This window comes from Thamnophis elegans, chromosome 1 (genome assembly GCF_009769535.1).
Source record: "Thamnophis elegans isolate rThaEle1 chromosome 1, rThaEle1.pri, whole genome shotgun sequence".
Lineage (NCBI taxonomy): Eukaryota > Metazoa > Chordata > Lepidosauria > Squamata > Colubridae > Thamnophis > Thamnophis elegans.
The window spans coordinates 21,956,660-21,982,703 of record NC_045541.1 but is presented as its reverse complement, the minus strand read 5'-3'; the positions used below and the strand labels follow the sequence as shown (position 1 = coordinate 21,982,703).

General features: G+C 35.4%; 1 protein-coding gene across 1 annotated transcript in view; it reads left to right on the top strand.

The window, feature by feature from the left end:
• Positions 1–26,044, top strand: part of AGPS (alkylglycerone phosphate synthase) — a 54,382-nt gene that overhangs the window by 15,760 nt on the left and 12,578 nt on the right. The window contains 16 exon segments of the mRNA XM_032211703.1: positions 1,220–1,269; positions 1,271–1,295; positions 3,403–3,474; positions 3,816–3,895; positions 7,821–7,901; positions 9,689–9,814; positions 10,230–10,338; positions 12,233–12,360; positions 14,186–14,237; positions 15,784–15,860; positions 17,451–17,563; positions 20,094–20,163; positions 21,450–21,511; positions 22,636–22,725; positions 23,532–23,631; positions 25,016–25,073. Of these exon segments, the coding sequence (XP_032067594.1) occupies positions 1,220–1,269; positions 1,271–1,295; positions 3,403–3,474; positions 3,816–3,895; positions 7,821–7,901; positions 9,689–9,814; positions 10,230–10,338; positions 12,233–12,360; positions 14,186–14,237; positions 15,784–15,860; positions 17,451–17,563; positions 20,094–20,163; positions 21,450–21,511; positions 22,636–22,725; positions 23,532–23,631; positions 25,016–25,073 (1,293 nt within the window).

The following is a 26,044-nucleotide window of genomic DNA, read 5'->3' as shown; positions in this document are numbered from 1 at the left end:
CAGCATGCCCAAAATAGCTATCTTAATTGCTTGTGTTAAGTACTATCTCCTTTTGGAGACTAGAGTTGAGTAGCAGAAGGATGTGCCGCTGAATAGTCCACACTATCAATCACAGCCGCCAAAGTTAAAACAAGGATAACATTACGCTGATAACAAAAATAAAGTAGGATAACGGTTCACCGACAAAAGCGCGCCCGACCAAACCGCGGTGACAAAACCACGAGTTCTATAAACCGCGCCGCGAATGAGTGCTGAAGCACGCCGACAACAGCGCGACAACCAGAAGCGCGCCTAATCCAACTCTAACCTAACCCTAAACCTAACCCTTACCTTAACTTAAATCGCGCTTCTGTCGGCGCGCTGTTGTCGGCGTATTGATGACGTCGTGGTTTTAGCGCCACGGTTTTGTCGGCACACTTTTGTCGTGCGTGCATTTGTCAGGTCATGGGATAAACATTCTCCAAAACAAGCGATAAGTAATCTTGAATTATATACATAGTCTATGATACAACACGTTGGTTTACAGATGCTCAACTCACGATTCACCATGTAGACAGGTAACTAACATACAGAGTAGCCATCATCCAATATACAGTATTCAACTCCAATAACAAGCACGGAGAACATACAGGAACAAACAGTAGTAGTTCCTACTCCCTCTTATGGCCAATAAAGCAACAGCATCCAATCGCATCTCACTTGAGCATTTAAAGTGACAGATACATTATTCAATCATGGCATATATATATATATATGTGTGTGTGTGTGTGTGTGTTTATTTTTTTCTTTATGTTTTTTTTTAACTTGTGCTGATAAATAAATAAAGGGAGATAGTATAGATCTATTTCAAGCTATTTAGCTCTCATCAGCTAGCCTACCCTTACTGGGATTTGAACCTGGGCTATATTACATACTAGGCAGACTTCTTAGCCATTAGGCCACAGGCTCTTATCCGTTATCAGCGAAGCCAGGGTGAAAGGTATCTATTAGATATTTACAACCCCTGGTAAGCCCCAATTATGGGAGGAAGCTAACTGCTTCCATCATCTGTCAATCGGCTCGTCACAAGAGTCCATCACGACAGAAACTCAATATTTTTATATTATATTTATATTATATATACATTATATAAAACCAACCCAAGACTAAGATTACATCCCTAACAGCTTGCTTTCAACATTTGATGTTTTGTGAGACTTATTTTTACTTTGTATTTCAGGTCATTGCCTACACGAGATTTTTTTGCTCAGGGAAGGAATGTTTAAGCGGGGTTCCTGATGTAGTGGTATGGCCAGGTAAGCTATTCAGAACACCTTTCTCATTCTTGCACTTCCCTGTTCCGTTTCCTACTGAACTTATGTAACAGTGTTTTCAATTTTGGAAAAAAATGGAATTGAGAACAATTTATAGAAACCTCAGAATGCAAAGTATGTATTAGAAAAGTAGTTCAGAAATGCAGCCTCACGAATCTGCCAAGAATGTTGTTTATGTTGCATGTTGGTTGAACTGTTATAAAGCACAACCTTTATTTGCATTTGACTCTTGACATTTCTTCCAAAGTAAAGGGAAGACTCAAAATTTAGAATAAACAGAGCACCAATCAATAAAATATATAAAGAATAAAATGTTAATTCAGTATATGCAGAGCCCCATTTTTTCTAAAAGTCAAATACAAGTCTTAAAATTACTTGCTTTTGAACATTATTTTTAGACAATCAATTCCTATTAAACAAATGAGCTATAACATTTTCTGAAATACATAAATGTTTAGAATGAAATACATTAATGTTTAGAGAGGATTACAGTAATTCAAGATGTGCTCCTTTATTTTCCAAGCTTCTGAGCATGGTATTTTCAGTTGTTACACAAAGCTGTCGACATGCAGAATTGAACACATTCCATGTGATCATGAGAATGGCACGTGTTATGTCTTTCCTTCAAAGGCATGTCATTTTATGATTATCTTGGTTATTCAGGGACAATGCATTATCAGAAATAAGCAAAATTTGTAGCAGATTTGTGATTGTTTACTAACACTGTATGAGAAAAGACAATCACCGTATATAAGTACCCGTGGCACGACAAAAGCACGCTCGACTAAAGCGCGCCCGATTAAACCGCGTCGCTGACGTCATCAACAGGGCGACAACAGCGAGCGCGGAGAAAGAAGGGCGCTTTAAATAGCGCTTAGAAAGCAAGCCGGTTCAAGTTAAGGTAAGGGTTAGGTTTAGGGTTAGGTTTAGGTTTAGGGTTAGGTTAAGGGTTAGGTTTAGGGTTAGGTTAAGGGTTAGGTTTAGGGTTAGGTTTAGGATTAGGTTTAGGGGGTTAGGTTTAGGTTTAGGGGTAATTTTAGGTTTAGCGTTTACAGCGTGCTTTTTTCTCCGTGCTGTTGTCACGCTGTGATGACGTCAGCTAGCGCCCTTTAGTCAAACGCAGTTTTGTGGTGGAACCGTAAGTACCATAATAATAAAATTAATCCCAGCTCCAGTTGCTAGCGCTTATATAGTAGACTATTTTATTATTATATTTTATTTGTAAAATGTATTGGCTGCCCATATTACCACATGGTAACTCTGGGAGGCTTACAATATTACAAGGAAATCACAAGAAAGTTAATTTTTCTTAGCGTTGTATGTAGAACTTAATTTGCATGATTAAAAGAACATTGCTCCTGGCATGACTAAAACAACTATACCCCATTGGAGCTAATGAAATACTCTGATTTTAAAACAGAGGTTGTATCCATGAAATCAGTCGGGTTCCCAGTACCTGAAAATTTTGCTGACCATTGGGCAGCATGCTGCAAAGCTGCCATTCAACACATTTGATAATGTGAAAACTTCTAGTATGGAAATTATTAGTGATCACAAATTGGAATGTATTAATCAGAACAGTACTAACTGCCACAGAAAAGAAGCATTCTGTGCAGACCCAAATAACTTAGATCACCATTTCAGCCTCGGGGGTGCTGTGCCTTCCCTCCCTGAAACTTGGTCTGGGTCCTAGGAGCATGGACTTTGGAGTTCAAAGTTTATGGGAAGTCTTTCCTGGAAGACTCTACTAATTTAAGATATTAAGAGTCAAGTATATTTCAAGACTCTTGGGCTTGACTGGTTTTTTGTTTGTTTGACCTTTTTTGGGAAATTTGTTGAATCTTGCAGGTCATGAATTTTTTGCACATCTTAAAATGTTTATAGTATGGGCTCAAAATTGTTTTTTAAAAGGAGGTTTCTCCCATAGTTAATGGTTAATTTGCATCAAGGATTCTTTTTAGTCTAAAAATATTGGTGACTTCATTCTTTTAATACAATTAATATTTTAATTATTAGGAAACTCTTCTAAATGTTAATTTATGTTAAAATATAATATTTTAAACTCTTACTGCTCTGTTCATTTTTGTAGAATGCCATGATGATGTAGTTAAAATTGTGGAAATAGCCTGCAAGCATAATATTTGTATTATACCTTATGGTGGTAAGTAATCAAGCTATCAACATTTTTTAAAACATATTTTTTAAGGCAGGCCCCAAAGCACAATAGTATTTTAAGATGTGTCAAATAGAATTGTTTAGTTTTAATAGCAAATACTTTTGCACATGTTTTTTTTTAATGGAAATTCTTATATGCATCTTTTATTTAAATCCCATAAATATTTGGGGCTATGGCTTGTTCTGCTTGTTCTCATCCTTTGCTTACATCATAATTTCATTCACAGCATTCTCTATTCTGTCAGTGGATATCATAAATTAGAATCTAAGGAACTAATATTGAAATAACAAATGAAATATAAATTGATTTGTTTCTCATATCTGTAGGAGGCACAAACGTTACCAGTGCACTTGAGTGTCCTCCTGATGAAAAAAGAACAATTGTTTCACTAGACACTTCACAAATGGTATGTGTACAAAACAGTTGCAAGTCGAGTATTTCACAGAATGTCATTCATATAATGTTTCACTTAGTTTAAGGTTCCCCTTAATTCACTGACTATTTTAATTCTTCTGGAATTTATGTCATCACTTGTGGGATATTTAAGTATCTGTGTAAACATTTTAATTTGCTTTTCTCATGTTTCACAAGTTATTTGGTAAGAATTAGCTTTTTAAATGACATCTCCTGCACCAATAACATGAGTTTGTAAAATATTTTCAGTAAGTGATCAGCAGTTTCCAGCAAAAGCATTCACAATATTGGTCTTGAGAATCAGGATAACTTAGACCAGTGATGGCTAGCCTTTTTTGACTTGTGTGCCCAAAGCAGGGGGAACACAGGGGGGGTCGTGTGTGGGCATAATGCTATGCGTGCGACCAGCACTGCCCCCCCCCCCCACTTTTGGCATGCTTTTTTCACCCTTCCCAGGTGCCAGAGGCTTTCTAGGAGCCTGGGGAGGGCGAAAACAGCCCCGCCGGTGCCCCCCTCCAGAAGCTTCAGGAGCTTCCCTGAAGCCTCTGGAGCCCGAAAAACCGGCCATATGGGCAAACCGTAATTTTGGGAACGGACTTCCAGTTTGCTCATAAAACGCTCCCTCCGGAGTCTTCAGGAAAGGCTCCTGAAGCAGAGGGCAAAAAACGGCCCTATGGACAGTAGCCACTTGTAGGGTGAAAAACGGCCCTACAAGCAAACCAGAAGTCAGTTCCTGAACTTCCGGTTTGCCCGTCGGACCGGTTTTTTGCACTCTGGGGGCTTCAAGGAAGCCTCTGGAGGGTGAAAAATGCCTCAAAAGAAGGCCGAAGTCAGCTGATCAGCGCATGCATGCACACTGGAGCTGACAGGGCAACACCTCACGTGCCCTAACAAATGGCTCCATGTGCCACCTGTGGGACGCATGCCATAGGTTTGCCATCATGGACTTAGACAATGAGTATCAATCTTGCTAATAGCATTTCATTAATTTAGCCTAAAACTTGAAATTTAAAATTATCCGTATTATATATATTGATATAGATATGATGAGAGACAGTTCCCTCTGGAACCCTCCTTTAGGTTTTTAATGACAACTTCATCAGTTAATTTCAGTAGTTTCTGAAATAGCAAAAAGCCTTTATTTATGGTAATAACACATGTGAAGAAACTGTTTAATACTCTGCTTGCAAGGACCACACAAGGGAACTAATTGATTGGCTATTAGGGAGAAAATTGTGATTAAAAGACCACTTTAAAAATATGGCAGTACATTTTTTGTGAGACCAGATCTATAAGTTGAGACATCATTTCTAGTTGATAGCCGTATGAAATATGGAATTAGGAGACAGCTTTATCACCTCATTTTACATATCATCAAATACATTGGATTTTGTAGAGCTTGTGATTTAAAAAAGTAAGATCCAGATTGTGGTAAATCAGCTGAATCTGATTCATGACCCCGATCATCCACATTCTTTTGTAGCAATCAATGAAAATTTAGATTTGAACTTTGTCAGTGGTAATAAATATTAGAGTGAGCAATTAAATAGTTTTAGACCCGATTTTATATTTTCAGGGTCACTTTCTTGCTGTTTACTTGCATTAGAGATAATACCATTTCAGCATTAGTTCACTTTAAAAATCTTTCAGGGTTCACAACTGATGTAGTAGCTAAAGACATAAAATTCAATCAAAAATTATGAATATTTTGTCAGAATTAATGTGCTGTAAGAGTGTTTTTTTAAACTGAATTGTGGTTTCATGCATTACAGAATATTAGTTTGTCACATTTTTTATTTTATTGATTTTCTATTAAATATATTACTTAGTGCTTATTAAACACAGGTTGTCTGTGTATTTACCATAATTTTTGGAGTATAAGACACACCTTTCCCGCCCTAAAAGTGAGTGAAAATTAGGTGCATCTTATAGATCGAATACGGGCATTTTTGGCCTCCCAAACCCTCTGCGTGTCACATTTTTGCTCTCCCCGGCCCCCAGAAACACTCTGCAGGACAAAAACGGGTGCATTTTTGCCAAAATACTTTTCTTATCAGTTTTCTCTGTTATTATACCTAATAAAAACAATTCAGGTTTAAAATCTACAAATTTCCCTATCATCTTTTCTTACAACCTGTGTATCCTTGCCCAAGGTTGTCACATTTCTTTTGATCAAACCCAACCTCATAGTAGTAGATTTTTACATTGAGAAGCAGGATTTTCTCACCCTTCCTGAAGTAACAAATATATTCAGATGCTGTCTAAACAGATTAGGAGAAGGAGAAGAAAACTGATTTTATCAATAGAGTTGGAATTCCATTCTTCTTTGTACTGTAAAAATCTACTGGTAGGATTGTTCTCTTCCCCCACACATCCTTGAGTTGGTAGAAAACAATATTAGCATGAAATGTGCAGTCTCTATCGCTGATGCCTCTTCTTCATCATTGCCTCTGTTTGCTAAGCTGTCTGGTTTTCCTCCCAGGTTATGAGTGACAAAGCATAAATGATTTTGCATACCTTGAAGCTGTTTTGGGATAGCTGTATGAATAGGTGGAAAATATAACTTGAAGGCTGATTCTGCTAATTACTTAAGGCTTTTTTACTCACACTCACAGTGGAAAAGATGAAGATCATGTTGTAAGAGCATGGGAAAAATTCTTTCATCAAGGAATTATTGTGTAGGGATTAAGCATTAGTGGAGGAACAGTTTTAGAAACCTATATTCTATAAAAGCAGGTTAAGTCTGACCCCAGTTCAAAGTAATATTTGTAATATCACTTTAATACATGGATATCAGAGCATAAAATAAGACAAGTGACAATTTTACACCAAAGAGTTTAAAATTGGCACACGCCTACTATTTTCTTCTTGAAAATCATGTCTTGAATAAGACTGAACATATGCCCGACATCGGTCAGCAGAGCTAGCAGCAGATTCAGACAGTGAGGAGGTTGGGGAGGAACATGAGCCAGTCCTGGAGTCTGGGGAAAGCTCGGATGAGGGCTCTGTGTTGGAGGCAGAGAGGGGGCCAGAGCTGTATGCCAGCTATTAGCTGCCTTCAGAGTCAGACATCAGTGAGGCAAACAAACAACTGGAGCCTATTCCCAGTGTGCGCATGCACAGAGTTGCTAGAGGAAGGGAACAGCTAAAGAACAGGGGTTGACTTGGGAGTAAGGCCACAGTGGATGATGAATGGCCCCTCCCAGAGGAAATAAAAGAGGAGCAAAAGCAGAGTGGAGATTTCAGGAGACAATTAGTTTGCTTAATTGGCCTGTGACTCTCCGAGACTCCTTGCCAAGTTTGCAGATATCAGCCTGGCAGCTCTCTACGCCAGATAAGGTCTTGTGACTGTAAATCCTCCCTTGAAACACTTTGTTGTAGGTGAATAAGCAGAATTCACAGTAAATTAATAAAAGGGTTTTTTGTTGGGACCAGGCGTTTGCTTCATGCTCTTGGGAAGCCTAGGTTAGAACAACATAAGGAATGAAATAATTTCTGCTATTATAACTTTTTCACTATTCAGAAAGCCTTGTCTTTGGTATATTGTCACGTTAGAATTATTTCGACATCTGCGGTTAATTGAAGTAAGATGAAATTTGATTTCAACCTCATCTCATTAATTCCTTAAATTCTTAAAAGAATGTATGGATTCTGATTTCTGACTGATGTTTTTGTCCTCATATGTGCAATTTCAGCAATGCAAATAGACAAGATGCATTCATCTTCTTGTCTCTATTGATTTATAGTCTATATAGCTATGCAAAACTCTGCCTTTGGTGATGGAACATTCCATTCCTGGAATGGTGGTTTTTACACATAATTAATGCCTACTACTGCACTAATCACTGACTTTAACTGTGCTTTGTTGAATAATTAAATGCCGGCATTATTCACAAGTCCCTTTTTTTTTGTAATAGAACAGGATTCACTGGATAGATGAGAAAAATTTAACTGCTCATGTTGATGCTGGCATTGTTGGCCAAGACTTGGAGAAACAGGTATCATTAAATGTCTTTGAGAATGCTGGTATTTTTATAGCCCCAAATATACTGCCATATATTGGCTCATAAAGTAAATATATTTGTATAGTTATGCACATTATATCCAGCCTAATGGCAGTTGCTATGTTATTAATTTTTCTGTTTATTTTAATCTTAGCAGGTGTAGTATGTATGTTAAAAATTGGCTTTTTTTTGGTCACTGACCAGAAACAACATTGTCACTATCTTTGGGAATGTTTCTATCATCTCTCATTTAGGTCCAGAATAAGCTATCATCTTGAAGAAAATTATGTAGTCAAATAAGGAAATATGGGTATTAACTAGAATAGCTTATTAAAAGAACAAAAGGCTCTTCTTAAAATAAAATGTTTGACGCCTTTGTAATAGTAATGGATTCTGTTTTAAATAACATGTACTTTGGGAATCTGCATTCTAATTGTGAATTCATGGTACATTGAGTGGTAACTTCACCCAGACTCTCTTCAAAAGATATTAAATGTTTGAAGGTTTTTTTTTGTTTTAACTTGTTGTAAATTATGCAATGGTAATTATGTAGATTCTTTGATTTAGAATTCTGATACCAAACAGCAGGCCTTTCCTATTTGCCAAGTAGATGAAGATGACATGTCTTTTGATCTTAATATGTACCTATATTCATACTAAGGTGGAGAGTTCCTAATAATCAGGTCCAAGGATGTTTTGGGCTTTAAAGGTGAACACCAATGCCTTAAATTTTATCACCCCTCTTTACAAAAAGATCAAGTATTTCAATATACAAGTAATCCTCGTTTAGCAACCACAATTGTTAAGCAAAGTGGTCGCTAAGTGAAACCATGACCATCCTTATGATCTTATTTCAGCTTTTCTTTGTTTTAGAGACCCGCATTGATTGAAAATGCAAGAACCGGTTGCAAAGTTACTTTTTCACAATTACTGTGAATGGTCGCTAAACAAGGACTAACTGTAGGCATATTATACTCCTAGAATTGCCTAGCTGCAATATTTTGGTCTTTTGGAGAGCTTTCAAATACTCTTCTAAGGTAATCCTGAGAAGACTATATTCCTATGGTCTAACTAGGTTGCAATCAAGATATGAATAAGATACGGTTCAGGAAAAGCATAAAATTGCATTTCTTACCTGCCCTCACTATCTGGATATCCCTAGAGAGGTAGAGTTAAGGATCCTTACCAGACTATGGATTTACTCTTCCAAGTGGAGTACAACAATCAGGACAAGTTGAATTTTCTTTCTTCTGACTGACAGTAGCACCACTCATTCAATATAATGTCATGTTCACCATCATCCAGCCATTATCAAATTTAGATAGCGTTTCTGTGTACTCATTGTTTCAGCATTGGAAGCAAGAAGAAGTTGATAGTGGTTCAAATGTACCACACCAGTATTGTTTGAACACAATCCATCAGGAAAAAGTAGAATACAGGTACTCCTCAACTGACGAGTAATGTCATTAAGTGAATCTGGGTTCCCCCATTGACTGTCAGAAGCTGGCTGGGTGAGCATGTGACCCGAGGAGAGTGTGACTACATGCCATTTGCCAAGCACCTGAATTTTGATCATGTGACTTTGTTCGTCAGAAGGTCACAAAACAGGATCATAACACAATTTTCAATGCTGTTGTAACTTTGAAATGAATGGTTGTAAATCGAGGATTACTTGTATTGTCTAGGTGAAGTAGCTTTTAAAGCATTTACAGAACTGAACTATGCAGTGGATGTTAACAACTAAATATGGTTAAAATAATGGGTTTTTTCTTTTCTTTTAGCTTGGTGAAAGTGGTTACTGTACAGGCCATGAACCAGACTCAATGGAATTTAGTACTCTTGGAGGATGGGTAGCTACCCGAGCATCAGGCATGAAGAAAAATATTTATGGAAATATTGAAGATCTGGTAAACACTTTCTATAATTATTATTTTTTTCTATTTTTTATCAATAAATAATCCAACTTCTGCATTTGTATAATGTTTCTGTTTCTAACAAATAGCTGATATGCAGAAAAAAATTATTAAAATATAGTTTAGTGGTTGACAAATATTGGGTTTATTTGACACATATGAAAAGAAAGCAATGTAAATACTCCTCTGCATTTTGTGGTTTGGTAGGAAAAGAATTAAGATGGCACCAATTTTTTTTTACTAGATCATATTATTTAGAGAATTACAAAGTTCTGTGGTGTCAATTTCTTCCTTGTTTCTATCTACAATGGCAAAATAGGATGAAGATTAGTGTTTCCTTGGCATTTAATATAAATGCATATTTTATATATTCTCATATGTCCTATTAAGCAGACTCTATTTTATACAGGTGGTTCATATAAAAATGGTAACACCCAAAGGGGTAATCCAAAAAAGCTGTCAAGGACCACGCATGTCAACAGGACCTGATATTCATCATTTCATTTTAGGATCTGAAGGTATTTTTTTTAAAAAAAAATATTGCAATACTTTAATGCTTTTCACATATTTTTATAACATAATATTTAATTAATACTTCCGAGTTAAGGAAAAGGAATTTTACTAACTGTACAATCATGGGCACCTGCAAGGTTTTTCAACAAAATATAGACTGCCACAATGCACTGTTACACCACAAGCTCTTCTCTTTTTGCACATGCATACACATATAATAGGGAACAGGTCCAGTGTCACAATAGGGCAGTGTTGCTTTGGTCTTCTGCCCACATGTCTCTTACTTCCTACAAATACCACTGCCTTCATCTGACTCATACAATTCTACACAAAACAGCACAGCTCTATTTTGTGAGCCTAACAACTCTCAATCTCAAACTATGGAGCCTATATCCTATATTTTGAATTCTACGTGTGGTTCCTAGGGACATTTACCTTGGTGCATAATGGGGATTGAAAAAAACAATAACATAAAAGTGAGATGCTGACATGTTGCAAGATACCAGCTTCCACTACTTTTACCTGAACTATCGCATGAGCCCAAACAGCAGTCCAAAGCAAATTAAATGGTGGATGCATGCATTCATGTGCATCATTTGGCAAGGAACTTCTTGAATACAGGCTAGAGGTAGATAGCTAAGATCAGCTTCACCATCCCCCCCCTCGAGTAAATGGTGTGGGGGTTTTATTGGCTGTCATACCATGGCTAGTATATTTTGGAGAGCAACTGCTCCCCATGTGGCAGCCATTTAGTTACTTAATCATAGTGTTGGAAGAGCCATTTTAAATCTTAAATCTAACTTTGTGTTAGATATGGGAATCTAGATAAAGCATTTTAGGATTACCTGTACTGTTATACTTACTGATTTTATTTAGTACAGATAGTGATCTCACCCTGGATATTTTGCCTAATTATGGATAGTATTTTTCATAGTTCAGAAAAGCTTTTCTATACATTTCCTTATGGATAAATTCTTAACATAATGAGTTTCAGAATCAAATCCTTAATATGTTTGAAGAACCAAATAAACATATTGAGGAATAATTAGCATAAATTAATGACTAGTCAGATTTTCTTAACTCTCAACTGAAGTGACTTGAATAAATAACAGGGTTCAGGCATTGTGCAAAATCATGCTTTATTTAATCACGGTTTTAACAAATTGTATGATCGATTACACTTAGCCATAAAGTACCATTTACAAATCACAACTGCAGAGTTCACTTACTGGATTAAGCCAGAATAAAATCATGGTATAGGTATCACCACACAGCCACTGTATTCGTGTGGTTTCTAAAGTAGATTGGATTTTGAAACCAGCAGTAGTTTATTGGGCATCAACATAGTTTTGTGAGCTCATTTGCATAGACCTGCAAATGTTTCTTTCCAAAATATGTCTATCTTTTTTTTGTAGTCAGAAGTCATTTCCATTTTAAATAATTTATATTTTCAAGTAAAAACATATTTAGATGTTTTGCTTATACTAAATAGTGTGAATTATTGTCGTTTTAATGAGTGCTAGAGCAGTACTTTGTGCAGGATCCTTTCACAAATCTACTTCACAGATTGAGTTTTAGTTACATTTCAGAAGATTAAATAACAACTTTAATACTGTTTTAAAAATTTAGTCTTATAATATGCTATAGTGAATAAATACTATGCTATTTGGAAGGCTAATCCTCACAGTTTGAGAAATACTGCATTCCCTGTACGTTATCATTTGGAATTTTAAGGATGGGAAACATTTCAAGAAATGAACTACACTATTGTGTGGTTTGCATTTTTAATGGCTTTAAATAATATGTGGAATAGGATTTTGGATATTGGTATGAAATCATAAAATTCTCTATATCTTTCAGCTGCAGTAGCAAAATGATTATTTTCCTCTTTTTATAAAGGAATCCTTGGAGTGATAACAGAAGTTACAATAAAAATTCGACCAGTCCCTGAATACCAAAAGTATGGCTCTGTAGTATTTCCAAACTTTGAGAAAGGGGTGGCCTGTTTAAGAGAAGTAGCAAAACAGGTAAAGTAACCTTGTCTTCAAATTGTATTTAATTGCACTTTTTAAAAAGCTGCAGTATGAAGTACTTCCACTAGATGCCATGCTTGTGCCCTACTACACTTGCCTCTCAGGCTGAGGAACATGTTTAAAACTGCAATTCAATAACCTAAACAATTCCAAAGAGAGCTAGGTAAAATGTTTAATACATTTGAGAATTACTGAGTAAATTTTACCAAAATTGGCAGGTCTTTAATTAGTCCTGAGTATTTTAAATCCAATTTAAAATCAAATTATACTTTGGTGTGATTAAACCTAAATGTAGACTATTTTCATATAATACAAAATTGTTATTGTTTGCATGTTTGGACTAAAGTTGTGTTATTTAAAATATAAAATGTCCTCTTCTAGGAAGTGTAGTGGCATTAGTTATTTTACTATGCTTTTTTCAAATTATTAAACTTTCTATCAATGTTAAAAAGAATTTAGAAGGTGTTTTCTTGTGTAGCTGAACAACTGATTTTTCTAAAAAAAAGTTTATATTAAAAAATATTTTAATGTATTTAATTATATTTGACTGGAAGACACCCCCCCCCAAATCCCTTCAAACTCTGTTATTCTGATAAATCTAAGGAATTAAGATATAAGAAGGAAAGGGATAAGCAGGCAAATTTTCAGAAGTAGAAAAGGCTTTCCATTTATTTCCATTACATTAAAATCAATATTTTTTAATAAAAGCCTAGTTAATATAATTTTGAAATAGAGACCCAATTAACATATTAAACTGAAGAAACTTCAAATTTCAGGCAGCATTCTTATTATAAAATCTAATAGTGGTTCTTACTGTTTTAAAGTAGTATAATCTAGAATGGATAGGTATTTAATGATACATTGTAAAGCTGTAATCTCCCAGACTTTTGTTTACTACTTTGTATTTTATTGTTTCCTATCTTCTATTTCTTTTCATTTATATTCCTTTTTGATGTCTAATTAAAAAAAGGTGAATGCCTTCTCTCTTTCCCCATTTCTTAATTTTCCCATAATATCAGATCCTATGCTATTCTTTGAAACCACAGGGACATTTTTGGAGAAGACAGAATATAGTAGATGGAACAGTCCATTGTACAAGCACACTTCTATTTGTTTTTCTATTTGTTTATATATTTTGGATACATGTTTTATTCTTTATCCTCTCTGCTCTTGAATGGCACTGTATTCTTCAAATGCTCAAATCTTCCATTGTCTTTTCATGATCTTTATTTTGTATTTGCTCTGGTCATTTATTGACTATTTTTAAAGTAACTGTCATTTACCTCTGATTTTACAACTGTATCTCTTTGGGTAAAAATTAACATCCAAGCATGTTTTCTCTTCCCTGCCTTCAATTGCAATTCCAGGAACCCTACCTAAAACCCGCTCAAGGGAGCCATCTAATTCTTCAGGGCAGATTGCAGAGGGAGAGCAAATTACACACAAATATACATTTTACTGTTTGACCAAGGGAAACTGGTGGCTGAATTCATCCTTCAGACTTAAGCAACAGGGTTTTTCTTTGCTATCACACTTCTGAAGTGGTTTTTGACCTGTTACAATTAACTTGTATTTATGATGTAGCATTATATTTTAGAAAGTTGAATGGCCCAATATAACAATATATTATGGTTCAAATTTTAAAACCATTAATCTTGACTCCCTGTGTTGAGGAATTATTACGGAATGATGAAAACCCTTTGCAGAAGTTCAGTGTTGGTCAGACAGCAGTACTTATTCTCATGCCAGTTTTTTTCCAGGCGCATTGATATAATTTGATTTGTATGTTTCACCACTATTATTTTTCCTTTTCCCATAGCGATGTGCTCCTGCTTCCATTCGCCTGATGGACAATGTACAGTTTCAGTTTGGTAGGTTTTTAACTAAATGCTTAGGAATTGTTTTGATAAAAATACTAAGTACTCTGTAACCAGATCTCCCTTAATTGTAAATAGTGAATTGGAAGCAGCATTCTGCATTATACGGTCTTTTCTTCCTATAATTATTTTGTATGCAGCAACTTTCTACTGTCTTATCCATCTGATGTTAATCATCATCAGCTCATTTTTGCAGTCAATATTCAAAGAACTATCCAGGTTATCACAAAACTACAACATGAAGCATGCGCTCTTGTAACTGCAGTAGCTAGTGATATCTACCGATCTGTTTTTAGAAGTAACATTATTTTGCTTTTAAAAAATGTCAAAAATCGCATACAATGCTCTGGAGTTCTTAGACACGTCCTAAATTGTTCTTGAGAACTCGGGTAAGCTTCCTTTGATGTTAACCTTGATAAATTGTAACCCAATATTGCAGTCAAGAAACTAAAACATGATGTGTAAGTCATTCTCAGCAACTTACTACCTTGAAGAGGAGCCATCGATACATTTGTTCTAGCATTTACTGTTTTCTCATCTGTTAATAACCAATAAGTGGTTTCATGAAATTCAAATATTGCTAAAACATGCCAGGGCTATAATATTGATTTGTTAGTTAATCAGATTAAAATTTCTTGAACAGCTAATTAGGACAAGTACTTGATCATGCAACCATTTTTTTAAAAAAAAATTAAATGTGCAATCCCAACTTTAGTCACAGATCAACTTATAGGCTTTTAGAAAAGAAAATAAGTACTATTCTACTTGGAGCAGATGTCCTATGAGAAACATAACATACTTTTAAACGCTCTGTAAGCATTAGTAGTCTATTGGTAGGGTTGCAGTTGCAATATTATATTCCATATAGCACGTGCAATATTCTAATCCCTCTTTGTGTTTTGATGTATTTAGTGACAATTGGTGAGGCCTATCGTGATTATTTATGAAATTGGGAGAGTAAAAACAGGGTGATAGAAAAAATCCCCTCTCATGAGAAATGGCAAGGCAACAAACAAAAATTCTCCAAAGAGAAGTCCCCAAGTGTAGGAGCAGCAATTATGGTAAAAGTCAGTTCATTAAAAGTTTAAGGACACAATTGAACTTAGCTAAAATATATCCCTTCAGTGAATAAGCAGAGATTGCACTAAAACCTTTTGGTAAAAAAGGTAAAACACTCAGTGTTATTTGTGATACCCCCCCCCCCCCAAAGCCCTTAGAATGTGGAGGAGAATTAAGTTCCACATTCTTTGTGTGCTTGGGTCTTGATAAGGCTACCATACAATTATACTAGAGAATATAAATCCAGGAAGTACACCAGAATGATGTAATGTATAATTTACATATCATGAAATGTTAGATCAATAAGTAGAAGTTTATGCAAAAATGCCTTATTTCACCCTACATTTCAAAATTTCCTGGGTTTGAAGTGCATACATATGCATCCAAATAATTAATGTATTGCATACATTCCCATTCTGCATATCTGCATTTTATTCATCTTTCTGTTGTCTTACAATTTTTTTTTCTCTTTCTTGGCAAGGTCATGCTCTTAAACCACAGGTTGCATCTATTTTTACATCACTATTGGATGGACTGAAAAAATTTTACATCACAAAGGTATCTAATTTTAATTTTGGCAATAAAACCCCTACACATTTTTAATAGTTTTGTGTGTTTCACAGAAAGTAGTTTTAGTATGGATGGGTCCAGCAGTTCGATAGTGATCAGTGTCAGATGCATGTGTTTTGCAATCCAAAATGTGGTTATTTTGAATGGCAAAATGTTTTGGATATCTCATTCTAGTTTAAGTTACTCAAACTGTTTTGAGTATTCCATTTTAAGTGAGGTGAGATGGTTGGAACTTAACCTAGGATGTTAGGATGTTATTTTCAAAACTAATTGCCCTGCCTGGAGAAGACTAGCAGGAGGGATCTGCTACTTTGGCTTAGGCTACTTAGAAGGTTTTCTGGGGTGAAGTATGGACAAGAACAGCAAGATGTTTAAGAGCTCATGGCACCCTGAGGGAGCCATTATGGAGTAGCTACCACTGGAGGCTGATTGAAGTGTGAACTATAGAGAGAGGAAGTATTACAAGGGGCTGTTGAACTCAGGACTGAACTGGTGTTTTTCTTGATGTATGATTGGGGTCTAAATTATGATATCTTCTATAAACCCAAACTTTAGTTGGTTTTTTTTTAATAATTTGGAATGTTTTTAAACTGATTTTTCCAGATTTTATTTCTGGTGAGATATTATTGTGAGTGATACACAGAGTTCAGAAATATTTTGTAAGTTTGCATAGTAAAGTTTAGCAAAAACTTTTAAAAAGTATGTCGGTGATAATACTGTCTAATACTATTGATATACAATTATCTCAGTTCTTTAACTTATTATTAAATCCAGTCTATATGTAGAAACAAACTGTTGCATCTTCTCATTTCAAATATCAACAAAGAACACATCTTTTTAAATCATTCTTTAACAAAACCTTCAGTAGGATCAGAAAGTATATATTGAAACCTAACAAGTCATCTATCAGTTTTTTTATAAAATAAAAAATAAAACATTCTATATTGTCTTCTAAATTGTTTACAGTATAAACAATCAGAGTGCTACATTTACAGTTTAGCATTATATTGCCAGAAATATCGAATTCCATCATTCAAATATAGTATTAAATCTTGGTTAGAGCAATATATTGTCTTCCTCTGTAGAAAAAGTTACTCTCTGCATTAAGAACAATTTTATAACCTGTAAAAAACACATTATTAGTCTTGTAGATAATCCAATATTAAACATACCATAACTCCCTTCTCCCAAGTATTTGGATCTTTACCACTGAAACCCAAAATGGGGGAAGAAGGTAAGTTATAACATGAGACAGTGATTGATCCCTCTTGTTCTGCATTTCTGTGCTGAAAGAAATGAAACATTTGTTGTCCCTCTGTTGTCCCTCTTGTTATTTCTGGATTTTGCTTGAAGAAATATATTTGTTGGTATTTTGTAGTTGAAATTTAGTTTAATTGGGCCTTAAAAACTTCAAAAACTGAATTTTCAACTTCATCCTTTAAAAAACCTCATGTCATGCTTCTTACTTTTGAAATAGATCTTATCAAAAGTAATATGAAAATGAATTTAGTGACAATAATAACTGAGCTCTTGGCATGCATGTTACAATAATATAATGCAGGTATTTTCTTTCCACAGTTCAAAGGATTTGATCCCAATGTATTATGTGTTGCTACGTTGGTCTTTGAGGGTAACAGAGAGAAAGTCCTCCAGCACGAAAAGCAAGTTTATGATATTGCTGCAAAATTTGGGTACGATTTTTAAAGTTTTATTACTGCTACTTTTCATTTATTATCCTAAAACCTTTTCAAAGTAGAACTGGATGGACCTTTGGGTATCACACATTTTCAGTTATAGAAAATGGAAAAGTGAGAACTAACTAACATTGTTGTCTCTTTTTAGCTGCACTTCTACATATTCATGTTTTTATAATAAATATTACAAATATTATTGCTATTAGTTTGTCGAAGTGTGCAATTTGGCAAAGCCGTAACTGTTACAATAAAATGTAAATACTTATCTCATACAGCTGAAGTCATGTCTGTTTATAATATTTTTTTTAATATTTCAAAGCAACTTCTGATACTAAATGAGTCAATGCAGGGAAGGGGAGTAATGTTTAGAGATTAAGGTATAATAATGTTCATTATTGACTTACAGCTGGAATGAACAAGTCTGTTTTAAATAGGAAATTGTCTGTCTTTAATCAACAGAACTTGATTCATTATATAAATCCCACCTCCTGTCACCTATTGCTCTGTGCTGTTGCAAGGAAACAGAAAACATTTCACTTTTATAAGCTGAGTAATGGAAGGGTAATTTGTGTCCAGCTGGTTTGATTGATTATGGGTCTGATAATGAAACTACGGTGAAGATATTTATTCAGATTACAACAACTTTATTTTCCATTTTAAAAAAAAAGCAGCATTGCTACTGCTAAGCAGATCTTTTGTTAACTTCAGTTGTTTTACAGATTTTGCTAACAGCATTTTACTTTTCAACTTTATTCTATAAAAGGATTATTCCAAAACATCCCAAAACATTCAGATTCAAAGACATACTTTTGAAGTTTAGAAAGTGTGTGTGCGCGTGTATAATTTCATAATCAATTTGCTCCGTATCCTGTACATCCCTGGTTAATTGTGCTTTGCTTTTGGCCTGAAAGCTACAAAATGAGGAATAAAATAGAGCTTCTATTAGTTGCTCTAGCTACTGATTCTGTACAGTAGCCCCATATTGGTTTTTTCTTGTACACTGTCCTTTGCACACTGTGTTCTTTGTCACAATGCCAGAGAAAAAGGGAGAAAATGCAGCCAGCTATTAAAAGACGTTGTTATACTTCCCACCAGGCAGCTGTTACTCGTGTCTGGCTATCACTTTATCAAAATGCAAACCCAGTTGGCTTTCAGGTCCTTGCTCCTTTGAAGATCCAGTAACAGCAGAAATAAGATAGCTCCATGGCATCAACCATCCCCAAGCCCATTTAAACTGCCTTTCTTGCTGCATGTAATCAAACACGTCGCTAGCAACCTACTCCCCTGACTCTCCCATAGAGCAGTGCTCATTAGCACCAACAAGTGGAGTTAAAGCAGTGTCCTTTTTAAAAGCAAACCAAAATACTCCTACTCTGAGGAATTTGACTAATGAGCATAAATCTAATGCAGAGAATTGACAGGGCTAGAAAAGTCTGCTTTATTGCATATATATCCTACCTTTCCTCTTCATACTTTAAGCCTATGGGAGAAGTGGGGATTGACATATGTTGTCCTAGCAAAAAAACCTACCCTTTAGAGCAGTGTTTCTCAACCTTGTTAACTTGAAGATGTCTGGACTTCAACTCCCAGAATTCCCCAGCCAGCGAATGCTGGCTGGGGGATTCTGGGAGTTGAAGTCCAGACATCTTCAAGTTGACAAGGTTGAGAAACACTGCTTTAGAGTATTCAGAGAGAGACCGGTTGACAGAAAGGGACAGGTCCAATATCTCTGGGGTCTGCTGCAGACTTGAATTCAGGTTTCCTGGTCCAACTTCACCACTATACTGTGTTAGCAATCTTTTAAAATGATTTTTCTCTAAATCCTGCGTAATATTTTTTTCCAAATAGCAAAAAGCCTTTGTCCTTTATCTTCTCAGTCTCTAAACAGTGCAAAACTGCAGGGTTCCCATATCAACATATTGTAACGATGGACTTTGTGTCACTTGAAAACCTTATGTGTATATATGCATTTGCATGTATAACTTCTTATGTCAATTATTATATCTAGAACTAAATCTATATAAATTCTAGCAACTAAAGTACAGGTAGTTCTCGACTTACAACCATTCCTTTAGTGACCGTTTGAAGTGACAACAGCACTGAAAAAAGTGTCTTATGACCAGTTTTCACACTTACCATCGTTGCAACATCCCCATGGTCACATGATCAAAATTCAAGTGCTTGGCAACTGGCATGTATTTATGACAGTTGCACTGTCCCATTGGGATCACCATTTGTAAGCTTCCCAACCAGCTTCCAACATGCAGAGTCAATGGGGGAAACTGGATTTATTAAACAACCATATGTTTCACTTAACAACTGCAGTGATTAGCTTAACAACGCTGGCAAAAAGTCATAAAATGGGGCAAAACTCATTTAATAACTGCCTTGCTTAGCAACAGAAATTTTGGGCTCAGTCGTGATCATAAGTGGAGGACTACCTGTACTATTATTATATCATCAGAATGGCTAGTTGTTGACTTTTTAGAGCTAGAAAGTATAATATTTTAATATTTTCAAATTGCAGTGGTCTTGCAGCTGGAGAAGACAATGGGCAGAGAGGCTATATGCTGACATATGTCATTGCTTATATTAGGGTAAGTTTATTCTATTTTTCGAACAATATATACCGTATTTTTCATAGTATAAGATGCACCGGAGTATAAGTGCGTCTTATACTCCAAAAAATATGGTAAATATATATAATTTCCCACTCTGCTTAACCTTGAAAAGATATTGAAATGAAGCAAGAAAAAAATTTGAACTGATTCGGTTCAGAAATGCACCATATTTCAGGGCTTCAGAAAGGCATATGAACATATGCTATTAAAATGTCCCGTGTACATCGAATGGTGATTGAAAGTTGCTAACAACTTTAAGTGACATTGTGACCAAGAGGCAATTACCCATCTTTTGAGGAGATCACTTTTCAGAAACCTCTAAAAAAGATGTTTTTTAAAAAATTATCAACAAGAAGTACCTATTAGAAACCATCTGGTTCCACCTCGTGGTATTGTTAGCTATTAATTTGCTCAGGATTTTCTTGCAATTTTTATACTTTTACTATATTTATTGTATTTTTTTCCCCTTGTGTTTGGTTTTAGATAGTAAATACATAGTCTTTGAACTTTGTACAATACTCATGGAAATTGAATTGTTTTGCTTCTTTTTGTCTTTGTGCTTTATAAAATTATATAGTTTTACAATGTTGCTCATAAGGTATACATCGAATCCACAATATATGTTACAGACAGATTTGATAGGACAGGAAGTTAAAAGAAAGTTTCAGATACATTTTCCATACTCCTAGACTGAGCCTAGTCATTTACCATATTTTTCGGAGTATAAGATGCACCTTTTTGCCTCAAAAAAGAGGCTGAAAATCTGGGTACCTCCTATCCACTAAATACAGCATTTTTTGCCTCACCAAACCCCCTTTGCAAAAATGGCCGTGCATAGCCTCAGGAGGCTTCCAGAGTGCTCCTGGGGGCTTGGGAAGGCAAAAATGACCAAAAACCAGGCTGTTTTTTGCCCCAGCCCCCAGAAGCACTCTACAAGCCACACCAAGGCTATGCATACCCCTTTTTTGACAAAAAATGAGGCTGTTTTTCCAAAAAATGGGGGCGTTTTTGCAAAAAATGGGGGCGTTTTTGCGAAGTCTGCAGAGTGCAAAAACTTTTTTTTCAAAATTTGCCTCGTCCAAATCTTGGTACATCTTATACTCGGGTGCATCTTATACTCTGAAAAATACAGTAATTAGATAAGTACAGGTCTGTTGCCTTGGTAATATCTTAACTATTCTCAGTTGCATATATATATACATAGTGAATATATGAGTCTAAGATGGCATACTAATCCAAGGTTTTTCTGATTTCTTAAATAGGACCTTGGCATGGATTATTATATAATAGGAGAATCATTCGAAACATCTGTTCCTTGGGATAGGTAAAATCAAAATGTTCTCTATTCAGTGAAAATACATATCTTTATGTCTTTTTTCTGGAAAATTTGTTAGAAAGTGGTGGTTTTAGGTTTTAATGATCTGAGTATTTTGTAGAATATAAAGATTTTTTCTGGAATAATAGAAAAAAACTATATTTCACAGTTATGTGAAACTTATTTCAATAATAATACATCAAAGATTCTTGATGAAGTAAGGAAACCTGTTCACTAGGCTCCTAACTTCCCCATCCTACAATAGAAGAACTTCTGCTATCAGGCACTTTTTGAGCCAATGAAAAATCTTGATGTTTAAAAGAAAAGGATAATCATCATCTCTCTGGTGATGTCCTAATGAGCATAAGTAAAGTTTAATATGAACTTAAGAATAAATTATAAAAATATAACACAGTACCCAAAATCTTAAAATTAGAACTGCTTAATTAAATGGCCGTATTGTTAGCATCTTCTAAAAACCATCTAAATTTAGTTCTGTAATTGTTCTTGTGATTCTGAGAGACTGTTAAGTTGGAAATGCTCATCTTCACATTTCTAATATTTGTTATGACTGTCATTTCCCAAACAAAAATGAGTTCCATTATTTCCAAAATATTATCAATTAAGGCTTTAGGTTATAGGAGACTGCTCTATAACCATTCAGACCTTTTTGATCTTGTGGCTTTCAAGTACCAAGTATATATACATTATGTATATTTGGTTATTACAATTAATGTAATCAAATTTGTAATCTTTACTTGACCAACTGGTTCTCCTTACCACATTGAGAGGAATATGTGGAGCCAATATAATTTGCCTGTGGTGGAAAAAGCCCTGATAAAGAGAACTATCCATCTAGACCTTAAATTTAGGGAGCTTTAATCAAGTTAAAAATTGTAACATGTTTAAATATAATTCCAGTTTTTATTAAATGTTGTTTATTGATTATTTTGTGGCAATATGTACATTTAAAAACCAAGCAGAATTTGTAGGCATATTTTTACTTTTAATGATCCAGAATTAATCCTTGTATTGGGTTACAATAAACCCATTCTTATATCAGTCACAAAATGTTACCTATGAGTACTTTAAATAATTTTGATTTTTTAACTTTTGTACTATTTTATCTTTAGGGTTATAGATCTGTGCAAAAATGTAAAGGAAAGAATGACAAGAGAATGCAAAGAAAAAGGTGTTCAGTTTCCACCATTTACTACCTGTCGGTAAAGCATCTTCATATAAATTAAGTTCTAAAATGTGTAGGCCTATAGTGTGATCTTTATCACCTCTAAAATCCTTTTAAAATATCGTCGCTATCATTTTGCACCAAAGGCCTAATGCTACGCAGCCTTATTTATTTGGGTGACCAGTTTTTGTAAAATAGCTAAAGACGCCCACTTGCAACAGCTGAATCTCCTAATTGCTGCAAAGAAAATTAAATTACAACAAGCCATTATCTTGTTTAGAGTCACCACAGTTTGTCATACAAACTGTAAATCATAATTAGTCAAAACAAGTCAGGTTTCTAAGTTATAGTATGAACTTTGTTTTTCTCTGTTGATCAAACTGTAATTTCAACCATAGTTAGTTCAGCTTCAGCAGCATTGTTGTTTATAATGCAATGTTTTCTAACCGTAGCCATTTTGAGATGTATGGACTTCCCAGAATATCCTGATGCTGGCTGGGTACTTTGTTACTTTGGGGCTTTGGGCTGAAAATAAAACTTAATAATCCAAATTTAAGAGCGATGGGAATACTTGAGTTTAACTCTTGTTCTGGTTCACATAAATTTGCTATTCCTGAAGAAAACATCCCGCTGTCTTTTTTCCTTTTTCCTATAGCTTTTGCGCTCTCTCTTTTTTAACGTAGTAAAATGTTGCATTGGGAATGTAAGTCCTGCTGCTGGAAATTCTGGGAATATTTGTACAAGTACATCCCAGTATTGCCATATCGTTTATTTTTAAATTGGACTCTGTGCAAGAATACTAAGTTATTTGATCTGATATGTTTTTCCCCCCAAATAAAACAGGGTGACACAGATGTATGATGCCGGTGCATGTGTCTACTTCTATTTGGGCTTTAACTACAGAGGAATTAGTGACCCTATTCGGGTTTATGAAGAAATAGAGGTAATTCTACATAGTTAATAACTTAAATGTTTTAGATAAAGTGTATGTTTAATTGTTACCTAAACCAAAGTTAAATGGGAAACTGGCTGTTTGATAGCTTTAAGGAGATGTTTATTTTTTATGACCTTGTTGGTCATCTGTTTCATTGATTTCGAATTTCGTGGTGGTTTTCCCATCTAAGAGCCGAGGTGGCGCAGTGGTTAGGGTGCAGTACTGCAGGCCACTTCAGCTGACTGTTATCTGCAGTTCAGCGGTTCTAATCACACCTGCTCAAGGTTGACTCAGCCTTCCATCCTTCCGAGGTGGGTGAAATGAGGACCCAGACTGTGGGGGCAATATGCTGACTCTGTAAACCAGTTCCACCACAAAACCGCGGTAGACTAAAGCGCGCTTGATGAAAGCACGTACGTGACGTCATCACAGCGCGACGAAAACAGCACGCTGTGAGCGGTAAATTTAAAATTAACGCATAAATCTAAACCTAACCCCCCCAAACCTAACCCTAAACCTAACCCTAAGCCTAACCCTTAACCTAACGCTAAACCTAACGCTAACCCTTAACCTAACCCTAAACCTAACCCTAACGCTTAACGTAACCCTAAACCTAACCCTTAACCTAACCCTAACCCTAAACCTAACCCTTACCTTTATGTGAATCGGCTTGCTTTAATTTAATTTTAATTTTAATTTAATTTAATTTATTTTTAATTTTATTTGTCGCGCTGCTGATGACGTCAGGTACGCGCTTTAATCGGGCGCGCTTTAGTGGACCGCGGTTTTGTCGTGCCACGTGTAAACCGCTTAGAGAGGGCTGAAAGCCCTATGAAGCGGTATATAAGTCTAACTGCTATTGCTATTGCTATTAAGTTCTTATCAAGTTGAACCTTCCTACGTTTTTCCTCCCAAACTCTAACCTCATTTCTAAAAAAAATTCCTAACTTCTATTTCCCCCATCATCCAATTAACACCATAACTGAGATGCTTTTCTGTTTGTTTGCGTTTTAAAAGCAATCCAGGATATTTGCAGAATTCTATCAAAGTTTTACTTATTAGCAGAATTGAATGGACTAAGCGTGAGGATGAAGATGTGCTAACATTTGCTATTTAATTGCACTTTTGATACATATTGCAACTAATATTATGTTTACATAGAACTTCAGCGTGAAAATGCTTTGAAAGGGATTGTTTTCATTTTTATCAGGGACTTTTAAAAACATTTTGGAAACATGTCTCTCAAAAGGTAAATTGCAGGTAAAACTACTGTCCTTATTTAAGTGTAAATAGTGCAATACCCCCTTCATTTATATTTGCTGGTGACTAAATGAAACATATTATCTTCCCTGCTTGAACAACTGAATGATTTAAATTACTTTATTCCTTTTAGACAGCAGCTAGAGATGAAATCCTTGCTAATGGAGGAAGTTTGTCACATCATCATGGAGGTATTGTTACAGATCATACTTTTAGTTACTCACTTTGTAGTAGGCCTGTTTGATTCATATATATCTAAAAAGAGAAAAGATACTCCTGCAGATTATAGCCCAATTAGACTGCTTAGCATCATTAGCAAATAAAACACTCATCATCTCTCCTGGAAGCTTATAGAGTGGCTGGAACATGTGACCTAGCCAGTTTTAGAATCTGTCAGGCATGTTCAGTTAATACACAGAGAAACCTAAGAGAATTGTACACTTATCTGTCAGTGTGTAAAATGCTTTGTATTTGATACTCCTGTGGAAAGAATTAGAGCAGCGGTTTCCAACCTTTCGGGCTTGGCAGACCAATGGAAGCAGCGGGGGATAGATGGGATGGTTTCACACACCCCTCTTTCACAAATGCAGCTACACGTATATACATGCCACTTCCACGGCCTGGTTTCAAACAGGCTGCAGCCCAGCACTGAGCCACAGACCAGGGTTGAGGACCCCTAATTAGAGGAATCTCCTGCAGATAGATATATTTTTTTACTCACACATGGTTGTACAGTAACCTGCCAATAGTAATGAAATACATAGAACAAGAGCCTAATCTGGGTGGAATCAGACATTTTATAGGCTCCCTTTGTATTAATTTTTTAATGTGAGACCATACAACTGAAACCTTCATTGATCTCCTTTTTCATCTTTGTATTTTATGTAAAATACTTTTGCCATATTCCTATATACAGATGACTTTGTAATGTTTCCTATAATCCCAGTTGGTTTGAAACAGTCTTAATGCATACATTAAAATAGCATTTTTAGTTCTCAGAAAATGTAAGATTCATTTTTTTGCTCACAGAACCAAAATGTATAGATGTCAAGTACACAGGTGTAACATGTGAAATTATACAAACGTTCCAAAATAAGTTTTCCAATTTCAGACTGCATGCTATTGTGATGCTTATTATGGCCAAATAGTTTCAGAATATATA